Source organism: Erinaceus europaeus, chromosome 9 (assembly GCF_950295315.1).
Source record: "Erinaceus europaeus chromosome 9, mEriEur2.1, whole genome shotgun sequence".
Taxonomy (NCBI): Eukaryota; Metazoa; Chordata; class Mammalia; order Eulipotyphla; family Erinaceidae; genus Erinaceus; species Erinaceus europaeus.
The window spans coordinates 5,702,093-5,725,619 of NC_080170.1; the positions used below are offsets into that span (position 1 = coordinate 5,702,093).

General features: G+C 56.4%; 1 protein-coding gene across 1 annotated transcript in view; it reads right to left on the bottom strand.

Moving 5' to 3' along the window:
* Positions 1 to 1,678: 1,678 nt before the first annotated feature.
* Positions 1,679 to 23,527, bottom strand: part of LOC132540322 (basic proline-rich protein-like) — a 52,930-nt gene continuing 31,081 nt past the window's right edge. Inside the window, exon 2 of the mRNA XM_060197126.1 lies at positions 1,679 to 1,799. Within this exon, the coding sequence (XP_060053109.1) occupies positions 1,724 to 1,799 (76 nt within the window). The 3' untranslated portion in view covers positions 1,679 to 1,723. The remainder of the gene's footprint in view (positions 1,800 to 23,527) is intronic.

The following is a 23,527-nucleotide window of genomic DNA, read 5'->3' on the forward strand; positions in this document are numbered from 1 at the left end:
AATGTCTGAGTATCTCACCGCTGTGAGGGAGAAAGCATTTCAGTCACCCTGCCCGGCAAATTCCTCCACTGGAATAAAGCGCCACTTGAGTGGGGGTCGTTTCTGGCTGGATAAGGAAGATACTGGACCCCCCCCCCCATAGTAACAGGCTGGAAGGTGGGGGCAGGGACAGTGTGGGCACTGCTTGTGAAAGAAGAGGAAGGGTCCCAGTTAGCAGGAAGGCTCGACTGGGGTCGGAGTTGGAGGAATGCTAGGGGGGGCATCCAGAGGACACTCATGCCATCTTCTGGGATCGCTTTAAACTTTATTTTCAGAGAGCTGATATGGAAATGGGAATTTTTATGAGTCTTTCTGATGTAATGGTTTAAAAATAATATCAAAGGGCTTTCTTTCTTTTTGACTTCATTGGAAGACGAAGCATGAGGTGAAATCTCTAACTTGCAGAGAGGAAATGTCTCACAGATGCAGGAGAAAGAAGTGGGCTGGAGCAGAGTGGGGATAAAGAAGTCAAATGTCGAGGGGCCGGGTGGTGGCGCACCTGGTTGAGCGCACGTGTTACAGCGCACCAGGACTCGGGTTCAAGCCCCCAGTCCTCGCTGCAGAGGGAAGCTTTGCAAGTGGTGAAGCAGGGCTGAAGGTGTCTGTCACCTCCTTCTCTCTCAGTTTCTGGCTGTCTATCCAATGAATGAATGAAGATAATTTAAAAATATATATATTTTTAGAGGGCTGGGTGGCAGTGAAGTGGGTTAAGTGCACCTGGCGTGAAGCACAAGGACCAGCACAAGGATCCTGGTTCAAGCCCCTGACTCCACACCTGCGGGGGGGGGGGGGGGCGGCGCGGACTTCACGGATGGTGAAGCAGGTCTTCAGGTGTTTTTCTCTCTCCCTCTCTATCATCCCCTCCTCTCTCAATTTCTCTGTGTTCTAGTCAACAAAATGGGAAAAAATGGCCGCCCGAAGCAGTGAATTCAGTGCCGACACTAAGATCAAGTGATAACCCTGGAGGCAGAGAGAGAGAGAGGGAGAGAGAGGGGGGGGGGGAGAGAGAGAGAAACAGAGCTTTGCAAGTCGGAGTCCATGAACAGACTCTTCCTCAAGATGCAAAGCTGTGAGCAGTCCGCACGTGGGTGAGAGAGCAGTGGTCTGATGCAGTGGCAGAGCTCTAGCTGTGAGCTGCACCAGTGACCCCCCCCACACATACACACTGATAAACCAAAGCCTCATCCCTCAGGATGTCTGTGGCCTCATTTAGTGGAAGTGAGATGAGGTCTGGGGGCTGGGCATTAAGCCACAGTGGCTGTCTTGGGCTCTTCTGGAAAGACGGGTGTGGAAGCAAGCAGAAAGACGTGAGGAGTGAAGTCAAGGGGCAGAGAACCCAAAAAGGAGGACTGAGGACCAGGCAGGCTGAGGCCTCCAGAAACAGGATGAGTCCAGGCCAAGCCCTCCCTCCCTCCCTCCCTCCCTCCCTCCCTCCCTCCCCGGTGCCCTCGGCTGGCTGAACCTCACTGTGCCCTGGACGCCGTGCCCTGGAGAGCGTGCGATGCCTACAGCTTGCCCATCACTGGGCCTGGCTGTTTCCATCCACGCAGCCCAGCCAGCAGCTCGGAGACACAGAGTGAGGTGGAGGGAGGCGTCTGCAGCCCAGAGCCCGGGTGTGATGGAGGTGGTGAGGGAGAAGCACCTCCACGTGTCTGGAGAGCCCCGAGGGCGGAGGCCCGGCTACTTACAGGACACGGAGGTTCTTGAGTCCCGCAAAGTCCGCCTTGGTGATCCTGGTGATGTTATTTCTGTCCAGGTCGCTGCAATGGAGAGAGAGCATGTTTGGGTCAGAGGTTTGCAGGCTCACACAACGGACCACTCAGCCCAGACTGGCTGGGGCTGGGGGCTGGGGGCTGGGGGCTGGGGGCTGGGGGCAGTTAGGGAAGAGGCAAGGCCAGCTGGCGGTGCTGCCCTGTGATGCAAAACCTAAAGCAACACCGAAAGCAGACGCTTCCCCCAGCTTACAGTTGAGGGGGCTGGGTATGGCTGCCGCCCCCCCTCCAGTAAAGGCATTTCTGGGAGTCGGGAGGTAGCGCAGCGGGTTAAACATAAGGACCAGCATGAGGATCCTGGTTCGAGCCTCCGGCTCGCCACCTGCGGGGGAATCGCTTCACAGGTGGTGAAGCAGGTCTGCAGGTGTCTGTCTTTCTCTCCCCCCTCTGTCTTCCCCTCCTCTCTCCATTTCTCTCTGCCCTATCCAACAATGATGACAACAAGACAACAATAATAACTACAACAATAAAACAAGGGCAACAAAGGCATTTCTATTATTATTACTATTATTATTATTATTACTATTATCTTTACTCATTTATTGGATAGAGACAGCCAGAAATAGAGGGGGTAGAGGGAGACAGAGAGGGAGAGAGACAAGACACCTGCAACACTGGTTCACCAATTGCAAAGCAGGTGGGGACCAGGGGGATTTGAACCTGGGACCTTGCACATTGTCACATGGGCACTTAACCAGGTGTGCCATCCACCCAGCCCCAGGAAAGGCATTTCCGTTTAGAAACATTCCCCACCCCACCCTGTCTCTGAGATCCTGTCACACAAGTGGGGTGACCCTCTCCCCAGCTCCAGGCCAGGCCACAGTGACAGCTACAGGGACCCACGTGTGACCTGTGCCCAGCTGCTCCCTCTCCCCTGGGCTTTCTCAACTGTTCAGCTTTGCCAGAAGCCATGGTGTACCCCCCCCACCCCTGCCAGGAAGAAAGAACTTTCCAGAAATGGGAGGTGAGGAGACCAAACCTGGGGCTCCCACCAACAGCAAAACACCTTCAGATTCTGAGATCACCCCAGCCAGTCCATGCCACCCCTCTTCCAGTCTGGCTGGAATGAGTCTGACATGCAGTCTCTATCACTGGAAACAAAAGCCAGCCTGACTTGGACACCCAGGCAGGGATTTGCCAGTTTTCAGTTGGTTTGCAAACTCCTTCTGGGCAGTGACCTCATCCCAGGGCGCCTCAGCCAGACCCAGCAGAGGCCGAGCCTGGAGCCTGGGGGAGAAGCTGTGCTGACCCCACAGACTGGGTGACACAGTCCCCACACCACTGTGGCCCCAACTTACAGGCTCCGGGAAATATGCACAAAGATTTTCCACAGAAACTCTCAACCACCACCCAAACCAACAGACCCCGTGCAGAATGGGAGAAGATCTTCAGATGCTACCCATCAGACAAGAGGCTAATAACCAAGTCTATCAAGAGCTCACCAAACTCAGCAACAAGAAAACAAATGACCCCATCCCCAAATGGGGAAAGAATATGAACAGAAAAATATTCACCAAAGAAGAGACCCAAAAGACCAACTGACAAAAGAAAAAATGCCCCAAGTCATGAATTGCCAGAGAAATGCAAATCAAGACAACAATGAGATACCACCTCACTCCTGTGAGAATGTCATACACCAGAAAAGGTAACAGCAGCAAATGCTGGAGAGGGTGTGGGGACAAAGGAACCCTCCTGCACTGCTGGTGGGAATGTCAATGGGTCCAACCTCTGTGGAGAACAGACTGGAGAACTCTCAGAAGGCCAGAAATGGACCTACCCTATGACCCTGCAATTCCCCTCCTGGGGATATATCCTAAGGAACTCAACACATCCATCCAAAAAGATCTGTGTACACATATGTTCATAGCAGCACAATTTGTAATAGCCAAAACCTGAAAGCAACCATCTGTCCAACAACAGATGAGTGGCTGAGAAAGTTGTGGTCTATATTAATGGAATACCACTCAGCCATGAAAAATGGTGACTTCACCGTTTTCAGCCCATCTTGGATGGAGCTTGAAGAAATCACGTGAAGTGAAATAAGTCAGAAACAGGAGGATGAATATGGGATGATCTCACTCACAAAGAGAAGTTGAAAAATAAGAACAGAAGGAGAAACACAAAGCAGAATTTGGACTGGGTTTTGTGTATTGCACCAAAGTAAAGGGCGTGAGGAGGTGTTCAGGCCCTGGAACATGATGGCGGAGGAGGACCTGGATGGGGGGTTGGAGTGTTATGCGGAAAACTGAGAAAGGTCACACATGCACAAACTGCTGTGTTTTACTCTTGCCTGTAACCCATGAGTCCTCCTAGTGGCCCGGGGTGGGAGGGGAAGCTCTTCCAGGGTTGGAGTGGAAAAAGAGAACCTCGTAGTGGGGCAGAAACCAGGGAAGATCAGAGGAAAGGCAGGCGCAGAATGGAGCTGCCGGACCTACACAAATGGCCATGTTTGTGAGGCCCTTGGTGGGAGGCGAAGCCAGACTGCCACAACAGGTTGCTATTCACAACAGGGGCTACTGAGAGCTGGGTTCGTTTATCACTAGCTCTTTCCTGCTCATCTTTATTTATTGTTGGATAGAGACAGAGAGAAATGGAGAGGGAAGGTAGAGATAGAGAGGGAGAGAGACAGACACCTGTAGCCCTGCTTCACCACTCGTGACGTTTTCCCCCTGCAGGTGGGGACCAGGGGCTCGAACCCAGATCCTTGTGCACTGTAATGTGAGCACTTACTTAACCAGCACCTGGCCCTTCACCTGTTGCTTGGGAAGGGAACTTCTCAGAGCTGGGTGGGCTGTTGGCGCTTCATCAAGGCTTCTGGAGGCTGGTGTTATCTCCCCACAAAAGCTCTAACCACTCATCCTCAGGACCAGTCCCAGCCTGATGCTCTCTCCTTTGGCTTTCCTAGGTGGGTGTTAAAGCCGCCACCCTTGTAGGGACGCCCTAGAAAGGCAGATGAGTGCCACCACTGCAGGAAGGGAGGGGAGGCAATGTTCAGGTCCTGTGTAGCACCTTTCTATGAGGGGGAGGGGGGCGGGTATCAAGCATGAAGCGGGATTCTTCTGGTGACAATGAAAATATCACTGAAGTGGGGATCTGGGCAGTAGCTCAGCGGGTTAAGTGCACGTGGTGCAAAGTGCAAGGGCCGGTGTAAGGATCCGGGGTTCGAGCCCCTGGCTCCCTACCTGTAGGGGAGTCGCTTCACAGGCGGTAAAGCAGGTCTGCAGGTGTCTGTCTTTCTCTCCCCCTCTCTGTCTTCCCCTCCTCTCTCCATTTCTCTCTGTCCTATCCAATAACGACGACAATAATAACTACAACAATAAAACAAGGCCAATAAAAGGGAAAAAATAAATAAAACATTAAAGTAAGCAGAACCTCCCTTCCCAGGCAGCCTTCCAGGGTCACACAATGGAGGCTGGTCCCTGCTTCACCAGCTGTGAGGGAGGGAGGGAGGCAAGCGAAGGCCTCAGGGACTGCTGAGTTCCCAGAGAGGGTGAGCAAGAGGCTGACGGAGACCCGGAGAAGCAGTGCTCCCAGAGGGCAGGGCGTCAGTGCACAGTTGCAGATTCTTGTGCCCACAAGTACCTGGTCCTCCCACCTTCATCTCCACGGGGACTGTGACAAGTGTGAAATGTGGCCCTGAAGCTAACGGCTTAATGACGGGGTGGGCTGGTGCAGCGTGTGCCAGTGGCCCAGGCACCAACATTCCCCATGGAGACTGACCTCTGGGAGAAGCAGGGAGTGTGTCCTGGGGGTGGGGCTGGGAGCTTCGTTTGGGTCAGGTCACCCCAGGACAGGTCACCTCAGCCCTGGTAGGTGAGTCTTCTCTCCTAATGTTCGGGCACAAACTGAGACAACTCTGAACCCTGCCTAGACCCAGCTGCCCCATGACCTGGGAGGAACCTGAGTCCTCCCCCAACCCCAACCCCGACTTCCTGCCCACAGAGAAGACTGAGGCCAGCGCAGGGTTTGCGGTCATGAGGTGTGTGTGTGGGGGGGGGGGGGGAGGCTGACTTCACCCTCAGTGATGCCACTGGTCCACCTGGCTCCTTCTGAGGCCCTCTGGGTCCACTCACGCTCAGCCCACGCATCAAGGTCAGGGACAAATTACAGATACCAGATCCCTATGCCTGTGGTCCCAGGGCTCCTGGGCTCAGTCCCTGCCACCATCTCATGCCAGGGACAAGCAGTGTCTGTCTAAAAAGAAATAAACTTTGGGGGGCCAGGTGGTGGCACCCCTGGTTAAGCACACACATTGCAATGCACAAGGATCCAGGTTCAAGCCCCTGGTCCCCACCTGCCGGGTAGTAGGGGGCTTCACTAGCAGTGAAGCAGAGCTGCAGGTGTCTTTCTGCCTCTTTTCCTACCGCCTACCTCCCCGTCTCCTCTCAATTTCTCTGTCTCTATCCAATAATAAATAAATAAAGTTTTTTTGGGAGTCGAGCAGTAGCACAGCGGGTTAAGTGCAGGTGGCACAAAGCACAAGGACAGACAGAAGGATCCCGGTTCGAGCCCCCGGCTCCCCACCTGCAGGGGAGTCGCTTCACAGGCGGTGAAGCAGGTCTGCAGGTGTCTGTCTTTCTCTCCCCTTCTCTGTCTCCCCCTCCTCTCTCCATTTCTCTCTGTCCTATCCAACAACAACAACACCAATAAAAAAAACTAGGGCAACAAAAAGGAATAAATAAATAGATATCTTTTAAAACCTTTAAAAATAAATAAATAAATAAAAATATTTTTAAAAAAGAAGTAAATCTTCAAAGTAAAATCCAAAGGACAGCTCACAGGGGCCAAAGGCACTCTGTCCTTCCAGGGAAGAGGAGACAGAGGCCCCTCTCCCAGGCTGTGAGCATCGCCCACCACGGGGGTAGGCAGCAGGTGGGAGCCACGGGGTGCCCTCACAGTGATCAAATGGGTGGTGACAGTGCATTGGTCACTACAGCCAGAGCGGCACACAGTCCACAAAGCCGTGCCCCCGGCCCCCGCTCGCAGGGCACTGCCAGTGGGCAGAAACATCGTTATCATAAACCAGGGCAAATATATACCTGAAAGCAGAAGTGCACTAGAGTTTGCATTGAGCACCCCCCCAACACTTCCTCTCCACTATTCCAACCTTTGGGTCCATGATTGCTCAACAATTTGTTTGGCTTTGTATGTTAACTCTCTTTTCAGCCACCAGGTTCCAGATGCCATCAGGATGCTGGCCAGGCTTCCCTGGACTGAAGACCCCACCAATGTGTCCTGGAGCTCTGCTTCCCCAGAGACACACCCTACTAGGGAAAGAGAGAGGCAGACTGGGAGTATGGACCGACCAGTCAATGCCCATGTTCAGCGGGGAAGCAATGACAGAAGCCAGACCTTCCACCTTCTGCATCCCACAGTGACCCTGGGTCCATGCTCCCAGAGAGACAGAGAATGGGAAAGCTATCAGGGGAGGGGGTGGGATATGGAGATTGGGTGGCGGGAATTGTGTGGAGTTGTATCCCCCATCCTATGATTTTGTTAATGTCTTTTTTCTTAAATAAATTAATTAATTAAAAAAAAGAAAAGAAACATCATTGATGCCCCCCGAGAGTCCGGCCCACAGCACCTGGTCCTCTGTTCCCTGCGTCCCATCCCCTCGGCTCAGGGAAGAGCCAACGGGAGATGCCAGAATGCCTTCTGGCTCACACATGGTCCCCAAGCGGGTCCGAGGAGCAGAGAGGCCTCCCCTCCCGGCTGCCTCTCCGCCAGCTTCGACTCCGCTGTGTCTGACAGCAGCCCCTCGGCCCCCCGGTCACTGCCCCCGGCTGGCAGCAGCACTCCCCAGGCACGAAGGCAAGAGCTTGGGGCCAGGAGTTTTCCACCCCTTCTCTTTCTACGCTCCCTAGAACGTGGGGCTGCTGAAGGCCTCCGTTCCGTTATGAGAGCAGATACTCCCTGGGCCCAGCAGCACCCTACACACCTGCAGAGACTCCTGACCTCCTGACCCTCCTCTCTAGACCTAGACAGCACCCACGTGTGGCTGGGTCCCCCTACCCATCCCTGAGGCTGTCGGTTCCACCTGCACCCCAGCTGAGTGGGTGGCACACAGCCTGGCATGAGGCCCCACTGGTGAGGGGTGGGAGTCTCTGAACATCTATGAGCCTTAGTCATTGCTTCAGCCATCCTTTGATGGGCCATTTGAGACGCAGAAGAGACCTTCCCAGGGGCTCTGCTTCCCACCCCCCCCCACCCTCAGCAGAGATGGTGTGAGTCCCTGTCCTGCCCCCAAGGAGGTCTGGACCACATGCTGAGTCCCTGGGGTGGGGAGGGTGCTCCCTGTGGCTCCTCCCTGCCTGGGGCCCGCTGTGTGGCCTCATCCCCTGACCCTCCTGTGCTCAGTCTCCATCCTAACCTGTGAGTCACAGGCCACCACTGTGACTTGGAGCTTGGTGGCCTTTCCACATCTGCGGGACACCTTGGGTGGGGAGGGAGAGGGCTTCCCAACAGTGCTGGAAAACCTGAGACAGAAAGAATGCAGGGAGGGGTGGGCCGCCCCATCCTGGCTCCTGGAAGCCCACGCTCTTTTCTTGATTCACTCTGCTGTTCCTGTACAGCTTCCTCCCCCCTTTTTTTTTTCTGGGACACATCTGGGGCAGGGGAGGTAGGATAGGAGCACCCCCCACACACACACACACAGGGCGAGCCGGAGAGTGTGGAGAGCAGGGCGGAGCATGAGCTAGGGGCCTCCACTGCCCCCTTGCAGCTGTGACTCTGAGCAGGGCCCTGAGCTGCTCTGAGCTGCTCTGAGCTTCTCTGAGCTTCTCTGAGGTCTGTGCTTGCTGGGGCAGCTCCTGCCTGGAATCACTTTCTTATCCAGAACTCTCTGGCTTCTCATTAGCCCCTCTGGTTTGGGGGGACCCTCTCTCCCGCTTCCTGGGTCTCACCCACTCCCTTCCCCTCCCTACACCCTCCATGAACACACCTGCTCAGAGCCTTTCCACCTTCTTCTTCTAGCGTTTGCCAGCCTTTCCACCTGTTAGGTTTCTTACCAACACATCGGTCACTCTTTCAATCAGTCACTCATTCACTTAGCAAAAACGTCTTGGGGGCCGAGCAGTGGTGTATCTGGTCAAGCACACATAGTACTAAGTGCAAGGGACCGGGCAAGGATCTGGGTTCGAGTCCCCAGCTCTCCACCTGAAGGGGGGGGGGATGCTTCACAGGTGGCGAAGCAGGTCTGCAGGTGTCTATGTTCCTCTTGCCTTCTCCGTCTCCCCTTCTTCTCTCAATGTCTCTGTCCTACCCAATAAAATGCCCAAACGGCTGCCAGGAGTTGTCGGCACCTGAGCCCCAGCAATAAAACAAAACAAACAAACCAAAACAAGATACAACCAGGAGCCACACAGACACACGGAAGGTGTGGTGTGGTGTGTGTGTGTGTGTGTGTGTGTGTGTGTGTGTAGAAATAGGTGGAGAGCCAGGCAGGAAGCTATGTGGATTCTGCTGGTCCTCACAACTGCTGTGACCATCCGGCCTGGCTCTGCTGCACCGCACGGCGTGCACAATACACACATGAATGCATGCGGCCGTGCTCCCGTAAAACCATTTACAGAACAGACCCCGTCCCCAGCCTGGGCCACAGACACAAAGACAAGCTCAAGGAAGAGGATGGGGGAGGGGTGTGATGTAATCGGGCGGGGAGAGTCAGAAGAGGCTTCCAGCAGAAGCTAACTCTGTAATCGGGACCTCGGGAATGAGCTGGCCGTGGCCCGCTTGGCTGGCATGAGAATGTGTGGTGGGAAGGAAGGGATCCAGGTCAGAGAAACAGCGTGCAGGAAAGCCCAGAGGCCTGCCTGATGGAGACGGAAGCAGGTGTGTCTGGAAGCCAGAGCATGCTGCAGGGACAAGATGTCGCTCTCGCTTTCCTTCTTCCCCACCTCTCCCCATTCTTCCTCACTGCTTGCCTCTCTCCTCCCTTCCTTCCTGTCTTCCTACAATAGGTCTTTCCTTTTTTATATATATTTATTTATTTGTTCCCTTTTGTTGCCTTTGTTTTATTGTTGTAGCTATTATTGCTATTGTCATTGATACTGTCGTTGCTGGATAGGACAGAGAGAAATGGAGAGAGGAGGGGAAGACAGAGGGGGGAGAGAAAGACAGACACCTGCAGACCTGCTTTACTGCCCGTGAAGTGACCTCCCCTGCAGGTGTGAAGCTGGGGACTCGAACTGGGATCCTAATGCTGGTCCTTGCACTTTGCGCCACGTGTGCTTAACCCACTGCGCTACCGCCTGACTCCCCCCATAGGTCCTTCCTAAGCAGCTACTCTGAACTTGGCACAAAGTTTATGGCAAGGAATAGGATGATGAAGAAGAGAACCCTTCCTTCGAGGGAATATTATTATTATTATATTATTATTATCATCATAATCATCATCTGCCTCTAGGGTTGTCAGCGGGACACTCTGTTCGAACCCTCTGCTCCTGGCAGCCACTTTTCCCCCTTTTTTATTGGACAGGACAGAGAGAAATTCAGAGAGGAGGGAGAGATAGAGGGGGAGAGAAAGAGAGACCCCTGCAGACCTGCTTCACCATCTGTGAAGCTTCCCCCCTGCAGGTGGGGCGCCACGGGCTTGAACCCAGATCCTTGCACGGGTCCTGGCGCTTAACCAGGTGCGCCACCACCCGGCCCAGGGAACTTTATTCTCCTGTGATTGAGGCGGATTCTACAGCGGGTTTCCATGACCCCCACCTCCCCGTGGGAGCCCCTCCTCTAGAGCCCTCTCCTTGGGTGTGGGTGGGACTTGCCATCAGTCCAGTCCATGAGGGAATCGGGGTGGGACTTCATCACACACACGGGCAAGGCTTCAACCTTGCTGCTTGTGACGAACCAGGGAGCAAAGAACTGTGAGGGGACAGTCTTCATAAGCAGCCGGCGAGACGCTGAGGGTGCCCAGTGACAGGCAGGCAGCGAGGAGGCAGTGGGGCAGAGCCGGCCCGGACTGAATCTTTAGATGAGCCCACAGCCCCAGCTACCACCCTGACGGCCGCTCTGGGAGGCCCCCAGACAAGGTGCTGGGATAATGGGAGCTGCATCCAATACAAAGCAGCAGTGAGCCCACAGACAGCGGGAGGCCGCAACCGCACAGAGACAGACCCAACAGCGACTGGAGGGGTGTGGCCCTGGTTCAGGGTGGTCTGCCCTGTATGGGGGAGGAACCTTTCTGAGGGAGGGAGGTATCATCTGAAAGCTGAAGAGAAGGCAGGAGCTCAGGGAAGGGAGAGGGTGAGGAGGGAGGAGACACGGAGAGCCCTGAGCACATGGAGGGTGGGAACAGAAAGAGCCAAATGGGGCCACTGAGGCAGGTGGCCCCCAGATGCGGGAAGGGGCACCCATGGGCTGACTTCATGCTTTTTTTTTTTTGCCTCCAGGGTTATCACCGAGGCTCAGTGCCTACAATACGAATCCACTGCTCCTGGAGGCCCTTTTTTCCCCATTTTGTTGCCCTTGTTGTTATTGTTATTGTTGTTATTTCTGTCATTGTTAGTTCTGCTGTTGTTAGGACAGAGAGAAATCGAGAGAGGAGGGGAAGGCACAGAGGGGGAGAGAAAGACAGACACCTGCAGACCTGCTTCACCACCGCTCATGAAGTGGACGCTCGTGAAGTGGACTCCCTGCAGGTGGGGAGTGGGGTCTTGAACTGGGTCTTTGTGCTTGGTAATATGTGCGCTTAACCAACAGTGTCCACCACAGACCGTCCACCCACCAGCTTCATCAGAACCACAGAAGGGGCGAGCAGGGAAGCGGGTGGTCCAGCTACCCCCTCCTCCCCTCCCCGGCCTCCGGCAGCCAGGCTCATCAGCAGGAAGAAAGGACCCCTCGGGAGTCGGGCTGTAGCGCAGCGGGTTAAGCGCAGGTGGCGCAAAGCACAAGGACTGGCATAAGGATCCCGGTTCAAACCCCGGCTCCCCACCTGCAGGGGAGTTGCTTCACAGGCGGTGAAGCAGGTCTGCAGGTGTCTGTCTTTCTCTCCTCCTCTCTGTCTTCCCCTCCTCTCTCCATTTCTCTCTGTCCTATCCAACAACAACAACAACAATAATAGCTACAACAATAAAAAAAAATGAAAGGACCCCTCTCTGGGCAGAGCACTGGCACTGCAGACAGCCGCTTGCTCTCAGCCCCCCTCCGTGACCCTGGCTGCTTTGGGGTCCCATGCCGGAAAGCGCCCACCCCAGAGCCAGAAGCAGGATGGGGGCAGGGCACCCGCTCACCCAGGTGTCTCTTGCTGCCTCTGGGGCTCTACCCCCTGGATGCACCCGGTCGCAGCAGATGCCCCTGCTCTGCACTGGGCCCTGGAGCTTCCAGCGTCCTCTCTCCACGTGAGTCCTCCCGCATGTACCTCCAGCCCCACAAACAGTTTGAGGTCCCCACTGCTGGCACCTGTGCAAATGGCCGCCTGGGCAGCAACCTCTGCAGGTGTGATCAGAGTCAGATAAGGTGACGAGATGGAGGATGGAGCTCTGGCAGGATGGAGACTGGGTCGTGGGGAGGATGCAGTGAGGGCACAGGGGGGGGGCGGCCAGGGTGAGGGGGCCCCCAGTGACCAGGCCAGAGGCTGGGAAGGCTCTGAGGCAGGAAGTGGCACAGTGTCACTGCTGGTAGGGGACAGGGCTGTGTCACCCCCTCTCCCTCCACAGCACTCCTGACCCCTCGGTCCTCAGCTCATCCTTCCCTTCCTTGGTCCTCAGAAACGTCCACATCACTCAGTGTCTGCACAACACATCTGGGTCCTTCATCTTGTCTTCCCCCTTGGGACTGCCGTCCCCTTCTTGAGTGTCTGCTCTCAGAGGAGCATGGGGCTTCCTGGGAGCCAAGCCCGCAGCCATGCTCACCCACTTCCCTCCCAGACACCTTGGGTGTTGCCAGGCGGCTGGGAGACACCCAGAGGGGCTCTGATTTGCTTAGGACACCGGGCAGAGTCACATCACTCCAGGACCGTAGATTCTGCCTGTTAGTCTCTCCAGTGCTTCCTGAGTAAGTGGGTTACTGGTGCACCCTGCTCTTCTCCCACCTCACGAAAATCTTGAAAAAGCCATCCAGGTGAAGTAAGATTCCCCCCACACACACACACACACAAGCTAAAGTGGCCAGCAGAGCTAGGGCCATCCCAGACTCGGGAATTCCAGGTGCAGGACGCTGCCTCCCTGGCCTTGCTGGGGAAAGATCTGAGCTGCAGCCCTGAGGCCCTTGGCCTGACGGGCTCTTCCGTTTCCTCTCTGCCTCTCTCCCAGATCCAAGGATTTCATGCCATCCAGTCACTTTCCCCATGGGCAAGGGCTCGTGGACAGTGGGGCTTCCCCGAGGGGACCCTCCTGGAGCCCCCACCTCTGCTCCAGTGTCCCCAGCCCGTGACCACATGCACACGGCGCAGAGTGGTCTGCACACCACCTGGGAAGCCTGGGAGCTCAGCCTCCCTGGGCTCGGCCATGCTGCTCTCACGTGTATGACCCTACACCTGGAGGACTACCTGGACAAGGCAGCACCAGCGTCTGCAGATTCACTCCTGCCTCACAGTGTGACCTGGAACAATCCCTCCTGTCTTCAGGGATGGAGATCTTCCCCTTGTCTGGTCTTCGGGAGGCCTGTGAGGATGAATGGGGTGAGGAGGGGGGGGAGCACCGGGAAGCAGGGTCACACGGGAGGTGCCGCACACTGGCCCTGCCCACCTCCACTGCCCTCTTTGGGCTCCATCCAGCAGGAGTGGGGCATCCTTGAGGCATCGCCGCAGGCAGAGAGGACCCTGCAAACCGAGCCCAACGGCCAGCTCTGGCCTGCAGACAAGTTTAGCCGGTTCCTGGGCATAAGTCTAACATTTGCAAACTGTAATTGCTGACTGGGAGCCTTTCACGAGTGTGGCGCTCTGACTTATCTCCAACAAGCAGGTAATCTCACTGCCCTGGGCTCTCCTTCATGGTAAAGGGAAGGGCAGTTAAGAGACATCTGCCACTCTGGGCAAGGCTGGACCAGACCTGCTCTCTGCCAGTAACCACCAGCTCTTCCTCCCCTGCCTGGTCCCTGCAGGCTCCCAAGGCTTATATCACCAGGTACCAGGGGAAGAAAGCAGCCCTGGAGGTAGAGACGGGGGCTCTCAGGTCTCCCCAGCCCGTCACTGGCCCGGCCCTTCATTCTATTTTCTCCTTGGCGAGGAAGAGAGGCTAATAGGGCCTCCTGGGGTGTCTGAGGACTATGCCAGGTGGAGGGGGACCCTGACACAGGGCGGGTCACAGAGGAACACCAATAGGTAGGTGTCACCGCCAGACATTCTGGCAAAGCAGTAGGGGAGAGCGTGGTGACAAGCAGAGGTGGGTCAGGAGCTGGTGCTGGGCTAGAGCGACCGGGCCTGGGGGCATCTGCAGCTCTCCCCAGAGTCGCCTGGCCGGCCCCACCTGTCTCTCCTTTGATGGCATGTCTGCAGAGAGCTCTTCCTTCAGGACACCCCTGGGGACCTGCCAGTGCTCAGCCTGGGCAGCGGAAAAGAAACAAACACCTTCCCTGGTTTTCCCTGTGAAAGATGGTTCCCTCCTGTCTGAGCAGCAGCCTCCAGGGATAGCTGTCACCCAAAGGTGACACCAATACCTTCCTCTATAGCACTCGGCAATCCCAAACCCTCCCAGCTCTGCTTAGAAGGCTCTTCCCCAACCTGCCGGCACCACACAGGAGAGCATGTGACCAGTGGAGGCCAGAGACAAAACTGCCAGGAGAGCCCGGAGGCCGGGGCCAGTGGGGCCAAGCAGGAACGAGGCGTCACGCCATCCAAGCCAACAGCTGGGGTGGGCTCCCAATCACCCGTGAGACCCGGTCGCCATGGACATAGGTGGAACCCAGGTAGCCCCGGCGCCTGGTCTCTGATGAATGGAGGATGGGTCCAGTTTCCAGGCCTGAAACGCCCACCGGATGCCACACCTCTTCTCTCCTCTGCACTTCCTGGAAAGGGGGGGGTGCTGAGTGTCCACTATGGGGGTGCCCTGGGTCCTGAGAGGACTGTGGACACAGGCCACCCACCGCCCCCCATACCTGCTGCTTCCAGTTTGCCCCTGCTGCTGCCTGAGAGCACGACCGGGAGGGTTCCCTCCCACCCAGGATTGATACCCTAGGTGCCATTCTCGGACCCCAGCTCAGCCCCTGGACTCGTCCTTACTGGCTGAAACCTGCTGACACGTTGGCCGATGGTGCAGAGGAGGTCATCTAAGTTTTCACAAGACAAGAGTGTCAGCCAGCCCCCAGCAGGAGTGCTGTCTGGGGACTGGTCACCCCCCATGTCCTTGTCCTTCTTCTTCTTAATGGAGCCCGTCCAGGCCGCCTGGTGCACAGACCATGTCCGGGTCTCGGTGAGTTAGGGGGCAGGTGCTGGGGCAAAGTCAGTCTCCATCTGCACAGTGGAGCAGTGAGCGCATAATGAGCTGTGGGAGCAGGAATGGCGTCAAGGACAGGAAGGAGCCTCCCCACCCGGGGACGCAGTGGCTGCTGGAGGCAGACATGGGACAGGACTATGTCCTTCGGATAAACACCAATAAAGGGAGCTGAGGCCAAGCTGAGAGTCTAAAAGAAATTCCTCCCCACAGACATGGCCTGCCCTGCCACAAGAACATTTGATCAGATGCACATTGGGGAAGGCTGACACACGAAGGTCTGCTGAGAGGGGGGCAGGGGCGGGCGAGGGGACGTGGAATGCCCGGTCTGCGGCGGGGCTCTGGCCTCCTCACACATGAAGGGGATTTGCTGGTGACACGCAGGAAACCAGAGACAGGTCCCTGCAGGTTCGGCAGGAGGAAATGGCGGTGTCATCTGGTGGCTCCAAGGAAGACCCTCGGCTCGGAGGTGTCTGGCCGGCCCCTCCTGCTGTGGGCGCTCCACTTCCCAGCCTGGCCTCTCCCCACCCACCCTGAGGGGCTGCTTCTCAGCACCAGAGTGTCACCGTGGGGAGGCAGATGACAGCCAGACCCGAAGCCCAGGCCCCGAGGACCAGGATGCCCTTCCAGGACTTTCTCTGTGTGTCTGTGTCTGTCTCTGTGTGTGTCTATGTGTCTCTGTGTGAGTGTGTGTGTCTCTGTGTGTGTGTTTGTGTGTCTCTGTGTGTGTATGTCTGTCTTTGTGTGTGTGTCTAAGCATGTGTGTCAATGTGTGTAAGCGTGTGTCAATGTGTGTGTAAGTGTGTGTCTTTAAGTGTGTGTCAATGTGTATGTAAGCATGTGTGTCTCTGTGTGTAAGCATGTGTCAGTGTGTGCATATGTGTGTCAGTGTGTGCATGTGTGTGTGTCAGTGTGTGCGTGTGTGTGTGTGTGTGTGTGTGTGTGTGTGTGTGTTGGCAGCTGCATCACCTCATCGGCAAAAAGGGTCCACAGCACTGACCAGATGAACCAGGTCCAAGGAGGTGATGGGCCTGACCCCACCTGCACCCTCCTAAGCACCATCAGGGGTGGTAACTGTGGTACTGGGGTGCTGGCGTTCCCTGCCCACTGCTACCCACTCTCCTGAAAGGAAGCAATGTGCTCCCATCCCGCACCCAGCACAGACCTGGGCCTGGAAGACTGCTGCTCCCCCCTCCCCAGACACTCTCCACCCAATGCAAGTCTGGTCAAACCCAGGACCCATGGGCATCTCTGCCAGGGAGTGCTGGGGTGAGGGAAGAGGTACGGAGAGCCTGGAGACACAGACACTTTGCTGCACCTTGTCTGCACACAGGGGAAATGGGAATTAGGGCTCATGGACACCTTTGCACTGGGGGAGGAGTTTGGGGAAAGTCTCCACACCTGGCGATGCCGACAAGCCAATGGGAAGCTCCCAGGTGTGACGTGTACAGGGTTGATGGGGAGGGGACATTCATGCAAAGGGGTCTCTCCAAGCCCTTGGGGCCCCTCTCCCCTCAGCTTTCTCTGCCCTGTAACTTCACTTCTGCATGGCTTCCACCTCACCGCTACCATAAAAAAGTTTTGGAGGCCAGGTGGTGGCTCACCTGGTTGAGCGCACAGGTTACAGTGAGCAAGGACCCAGGTCTGAGCCCTCAGTCCCCACCTGCAGGAGGAAAGCTTCACCAGTGGTGAAGCAGTGCTGCAGATGTCTCTCTGTCTTCCCCCTTCTTTCAATTTCTGGCTGTGTCTATCCAACAAATAAAGATTTCAAAAGAGAAGTATTGGAATTTGCATGCGATCACAGAGGCAGATATCTTGCAGTTCTCTCAAGGAATCCTGCGATGGACCCCCAGCAGAGAGCTGGGGTGGGCACCAGATAACTGCTCCTGTCCTCTGAGCCCAGGGCCACTCTGCACGTCCCCCAGGCCAGGTCTCACCCTGGACCCAAGCAGCTCCCCCAGGAGGCAGCTCCCCTCCTGCCAGGCTGGCTCTGGGTGGCTTGGGCCCTGTGCCCAGACTCATATCCCAAATGTGGTGCCGCGTCCCACAGGCCAGGGGCCAACTGCAGCTGCCAGGAGGCTGGGCTGGAAGATGGGACCTGCTTCAGTCAGAAACTGCATAAGCAGTGCTGGAAGGAAGGAAGGAAGGAAGGAAGGAAGGAAGGAAGGAAGGAAGGAAGGAAAGGAGGGAGGGAGGGAGGGAGGAAGGAAGGAAGAGAGGACAGAAGGAAGGGAGGAAGGGAGGGAGGAAGGAAGGAAGGAAGGAAGGGAGGAAGGGAGGAGGAAGGGAGGAGGAAGGGGGTGTCCGCAGGGGGGACCAAGGCTAGCCCGCCACCCCCATTCCTGGGAGCTCCCTCATCTGGCGCTGATGAAGGGAGGGAGAGCAGGGACCAGCAGCCTCCAGCCAGGCCGGGATGCAGACCCAGGGAGGGGAGTCTCCTTTCATCATTCCTGAAACCCTATCTTGCTTGTTATGGCGATTTCACAAGCAAGTCTGATTATTCCTTTGAGAATCCAGTTTGTTTCCTTTGTGAAAGAGGAAACAACCCTCTTCTGGCTTTGGGAGGTGGGAACATTCCATTTATCTTCGGGGTAGGGGTGGGGAGGGAAGTCTGGTTCCCATTACCGACCTTGCTGTTCCCTAGGTCTGTCTGTGAAGAGGAGAAGTGAAGGGGAGGAGTCTCTCCTCTGCCCATGGACAGCAGCAGGGTGTGCCACAGGCTGGGGGACCAGCCCTGCTCTGAGAATGGGGGGGAGGCTGCACCCCGGAAGCCCCACAGGGTCACTCACCCACCAGCATTTACAGCAGGGAGACCAGGGCCTCGCTTCTCCCCAGGCCAGGCCTTCACCCAAACCCAGCCGGCCGTCACGTCCACAGCCTCACACACTGAGAGCTTTCTTTCCCCTTTAAATGTCTGAAACAGGAGGCCTGGTGGTGGGGCTCACCCGGCTAAGCGCACACTGGACCATGTGCATGAGAGGGCCTGGGTTTGAGCCCCTGATGCTTCACACCTGCGGGGAGGAAGCTGACGAGAGGTGAAGCGGGTCTGCAGGTGTCTAATTCTCTTTCCTTCTCTATCTCCCTTTTCCCTCTAGGTTTCTCTCTGTCCTGTCAAATAAAAATAGAAAGGAAGAAAAAAAAAGAAAGAAAGAAATGGCAGCTGGGAGTGGTGAATTCATAGTGCTGGGATCCCCAATGGCAACCCAGGTGGAAATATAGATAGATAGATAGATAGATGGATGGATGGATGATAGATAGATAAATAAATAAATGCCTGAAACAAAAATCTAAAGCAGAATCTTTGGTGACATGTGAAAGTCACACTTCAGTTTCCATGAACACCATTCTCCCAGCACCCAGCTGGCTCATCCGTTTCTGGGTGACCTTCTCACCATGCCAGAAGAGTGGAGCAGCTCCCACTGAGAGCCTGGGGGCCCCAGACCCAGCCACGGTGCTCAGACAGTCCAGTGGGGCTGGGGGGTAATGGAACAGGAAAGAGGGCTCAGGGTGGGTGCTATGGACCCTCTCTCTCTCTCTCTCTCTCTCCATATATATATATATATGATCGCCTCCAGGGTTATCACTGGGGCTAGGTGACTGCACTACAAATTCCCTGTTCCTGATGGCCATCTTTTCCATCTTATTGGATAGGACAGAGAGAAATGGAGAGAGGAGGGGAAGATTGAAAGGCAGAGAGAACAACAGACACCTGCAGACCTGCTTCACCATCTGCGAAGCATCATCCTTGCAGATGGAAGCTGGGAGCCTGAACCAGGATCCTTGCACCCCATACTATGTGCATTTAACCCAGTGTGCTACTGCCCAGTCCCTTCTTTCTTCTTAAATGAAAAATAGTCCCAGAGCAGTGAAATCCCTCCTGCAAGAGAATCTAGCTCCAAAAACAAAACCACGAAAGTCAGGGCACAGCTGGCTCCTCTCTCCCCCTCCCTCCCCATCCCCATCCCTCCCTCTCCCTCTCTTCTCTCTATCCCCTCCTCCCGCTCCCTCTCCTCTGTCCCTCTCCTCTCCCTCTCCCTCTCCTCTCTCCTCTTCCTCTCCCTCTCCCTCTCCCTCTCCCTCTCCTCTCTCCTCTTCCTCTCCCTCTCCCTCTCCTCTCTCCTCTTCCTCTCCCTCTCCCTCTCCTCTCTCCTCTTCCTCTCCCTCTCCCTCTCCCTCTCCTCTCCCTCTCCCTCTCCCTCTCCTCTCTCCTCTCCCTCTCCCTCTCCCTCTCCTCTCTCCCTCTCCTCTCTCCTCTTCCTCTCCCTCTGCCTCTCCCTCTCCCTCTCTCTCTCCCTCTCCTCTCTCCTCTTCCTCTCCCTCTCCCTCTCCCTCTCCCTCTCCCTCTGCCTCTGCCTCTCCCTCTCCCTCTCCCTCTCCCTCTCCCTCTCCCTCTCCCTCTCCTCTCTCCCTCTCCTCTCTCCTCTTCCTCTCCCTCTGCCTCTCCCTCTCCCTCTCTCTCTCCCTCTCCTCTCTCCCTCTCCCTCTCCCTCTCCCTCTTCTCTCTCCCTCTCCTTCTCCTCTCACCTCTCTCCCTCTCCCTCTCCCTCTTCTCTCTCCCTCTCCTTCTCCTCTCACCTCTCTCCCTCTCCCTCTTTCTCCCCCTCTCCCTCTCACCTTGCCACAGGAGGATACAGAGAACACATGGCCATCTGCTCAGGGAGAGGGCTCTCACCAGAGGCCGAGCATGGTGCTAGCTATCTTGCCCTTGAACTCCGGGCCCCAGAACCAGGAGGGAGGGAGGTGTGCACACTCTCAGCCGCCCAGGCTGCAGTCTCCTATGGAGGCAGCCGCAGCTAATGAAGACAGATCGCAGAAGCAGAAGCTCGCAGGAGCAGGAATGAAACTCGCACAGGGCCTGCAGGGGGGCTAGGTGTGGGACTCCGGCCAGGCTGAAGTTGGCTCTGTCTGTGGCGGACTGACTCAGCTGGAACCGTGCCTCTGGGGACAGTGCTCCCTCCCATATCTGTGAAAGGGAGATGCTCCGTGTCACCGTCTTCCTTCTTCCTTGCACTGGCTTGAGAAGTAGTTGGCATACCCGCACACCTGGAGAGCTGGATCACGCAGAGCCCAGGAGCACTCGGCCTGCCTTGGCTCTCATCACGGCCAGCACTGCTGCCTACACAGTCCCGGGGGGCACTGTCCAGGGGCACAGAGGGTGGGCACTGCCGCTCTGGGATGACACAGTGCAGGCCCGAGCCCCACGGGTGCCCAGCGTTACAGTGAGACTCTCGTGCTGTGAAGGACAAAGTCCCGTGAGCTACGGGCTCCCAGCCCAGAGCTCCTGCTGGGCCCCTGGGCTGGCTCCTGTCATTACACCTTGCCCCAGGTCCCTCCAGCTCCCAGCCTGTGGGCTATTTTGAGGCCAAATTAAAGGTTCCCCCTCCTGAACAGCTGCAATTTCAGTCTGTGGTTGGGTCACTCCGACGTGGCCAGGGCCCACGGGGCTGGTGGGCAGGGTCCTGCCTGCAGAACTGGTGTGTGCACAGGATGCAAGAGCTTTACCACAGCACATCCCCCAGGACGGACACAGACGGAAAACTCTAGCAGAGCTGCAAACCCGAGAGGGGCCTAGCCACGTGGACGCCATGGGCCCGGGTCCAGTCCTTCCTCAGCCGCTGTCTAGCTGGAGACTGAAGTTCTGCACCCACCCACCCACCACAGTGTCAAGGTGTGGTGCTTTGGAGGCTGAGACCACAGGGAATGTTCCCCCTGGGTCTCCCTGGGGAAACATCTGGGTCCTAGTCCCTGTGGGGCAGACAGCACAGGGCTGTGGAAGCTGGCACAGGGAGGTGGGGCAGAGACCAGAGGGACAAGGGCAGGGGCAGGGCAGGGCAGAAGCCCAGCAAGTTCCTGCAGCTTCGCTTAAATGGTGGCGGCATGCACAGGAGCCCCTGCCCACACTTCTTTCTCTCTTAGGTTTCTTGCCCCTGTCAGAGGACAAAAGGGCAGAGCCACTTGGAAAGGGCAGAGTCACTGTGATGTCCCCCACCCCACCTATAGCCCAGTCGGACACATCCTCCTGATCCACCTGTCCACCTCCATTCCTTTTGTTGCTGTTCTGTTCTTTTCTTTTCCTTTCTTTCTTTCTTTCTTTCTTTCTTTCTTTCTTTCTCTCTTTCTTTTTTTGCCTTCATGGTGTCAACAGGCTCAGCGCCAGCACTAGGAATCCACCACTCCCAGCAGCCACCCCCTCTCTTTTTTCTATTTTATTCAATAAAACAGAGAGAAATTAAAAGGGGAGGGGAGAGAGAGGGAGAGAGGAAGAGAGACACCTGCAGCCCTGCTTTACCACTCGTGAAGCGTCCTCCAAGCAGGTGGGGAGAGGGGGCTTGAACCCGGGTCCTTGGACTCAGTCCTTTATGCACTTAACTGGGTGTGCCACCTCCCTGCCCCCAGCTCCATCCGTGTCTGTATTCAGGAAGCCTCCTCCTCCAGAGCTGGGCCACTGCTTGCTTCTGCCTAGAAGGGTCACCCAGACTGATGTGCCCAGTCTATAGACCTGGGGGCTCCTGATCCTTCCACAGCCACAGGGGAGCTCTTGGGTCACTCGCTGAGAGTCTGCTCCCCCCAACCTCACCGCAAGTAGGAGTTACATGGTCGCCCACCACTGAGCCCCACTGCACAGACCCCGTTTTGTTTGCCTGACAAAGAGACCTTGTGGGGAGTGACTCGGGGCTCAGCCTGGGGGCCCTGGTTCTGCGATGTCCCCATCTGCCTCTGCCCCCCACCCCCGGGCCGTGCAGGTGGCCCAGCTCACAGTTACATCACCTGTTGGACCCAAGTGGGTAACCGGACCTGGAGGCAGACTGTGAGGACTGGATGCTTTCCTCTCGTGCCAGCTGCACCCAGAGAGCAGCCCCCACACGCCACCCCTGCCCCGCGCCCACCTGTGTCTTAAATGTGATATGACTGCGTCTCTTGGCATGACCTCTGAGGACACCTGAGAGGAGAGGAGAGTCTGGGAACGGCTCACCCACGTCTCTTGGGGACACTGGATCCTGCGGGCCTGCAAAGGAGCACCCCACACACATAGAGAAAGTCACACCGGGAGGGCTGTCACGGAGCCAGGCCACAGGGCCAGAGCTGAGCGCGCCCTGCACTGAGTCCAGGACTGGCTGGGACGGGGCTTGGATGGGCCTCCCTGCCAGCACCTGGGCCTCAAATGGCCATGTGAGTTTCCTCCTCCCAAGTCCTCAGAGCCACAAGCCCATGTTTCTCCATGCTGGGGCATGTGCACAGCCCCCAGTGGTGGGCCAGACTCTGAGTCTCGCTGCCCAGGGCCCACGGCAGACCAAAGAAAGCAGGGCTCCTCGGGGCCAGATTCAGATGAGCACGATCCCTGTGGAAGTGGTTCTGAGGTGCGGCTGAGGCTGAGGCCCACTGTTACAGGTGAACGTTGAAGAGAATACCCACTCCCACCATGGAGACTTTATTCGGCCCCCAGGTTGGGGCTGGGCTCCAGGCATCAGGTAGACAGACAGACACGCAGGGTGCTGGCCGCAAAGCCAGAGAGTGCTTCAACACGCACCAGCTACAGACCCCCACGCTTCTGCAGAGCCGGCAACTGCCAAGAGGGAGAGCTAGACCCTCGGAGTTCAACTCCCAGTCAACCAGCCGCCAGTGGACATTTATCTAACATCCAGCTTGTGCTGGGCTCTTCCTGAAAAGCACAAGGTGGGGGGCCAGGCGGTGGCGCACCTGGTTAAGCTCACATAGCACTAAGCACAAGGATCTGTGCAAGGATATGGGTTCGAGTCCCCCGGCTCCCCATCTGCAGGGGAGTCGCTTCACAAGCGGTGAAGCAGGTCTGCAGGTGTCTGTCTTTCTCTCTCCCCCTCTCTTTCTTCCCCTCCTCTCTCCATTTCATAAAGTGAAAACCTGTGAAGTCATAAAGTGAAGCCTGTTCACCAAAAGGGGCCAGTTAGCACTCTGATCTAGAAACAGAGCACAGAGGATAGTGAGTATAATCACTAGGGCTGCACTCAGGGCTCCCAAAGAACTGAGCACGTCCCCTTCAGTAAGGAGTGTGTGTGTGTGTGTGTGTGTGTGTGTGTGTGTGTGTGTGTGTGTGTCTGTGTCTGTGTGTCTGTATCTGTGTGTCTGTGTGTGTGTCTGTGTGTGTGTGTGTCTGTGTGTGTGTCTGTGTGTCTGTGTCTGTGTGTGTGTCTGTGTGTGTGTCTGTGTGTGTGTCTGTGTATCTGTGTGTGTCTGTGTCTGTGTGTGTGTCTGTGTGTGTGTCTGTGTGTGTGTGTCTCTGTGTGTGTGTCTCTGTGTCTCTGTGTGTGTCTCTGTGTGTTTATCTCTGTGTGTGTCTGTGTCTGTGTGTGTCTGTGTGTGTGTTGGGCAGGG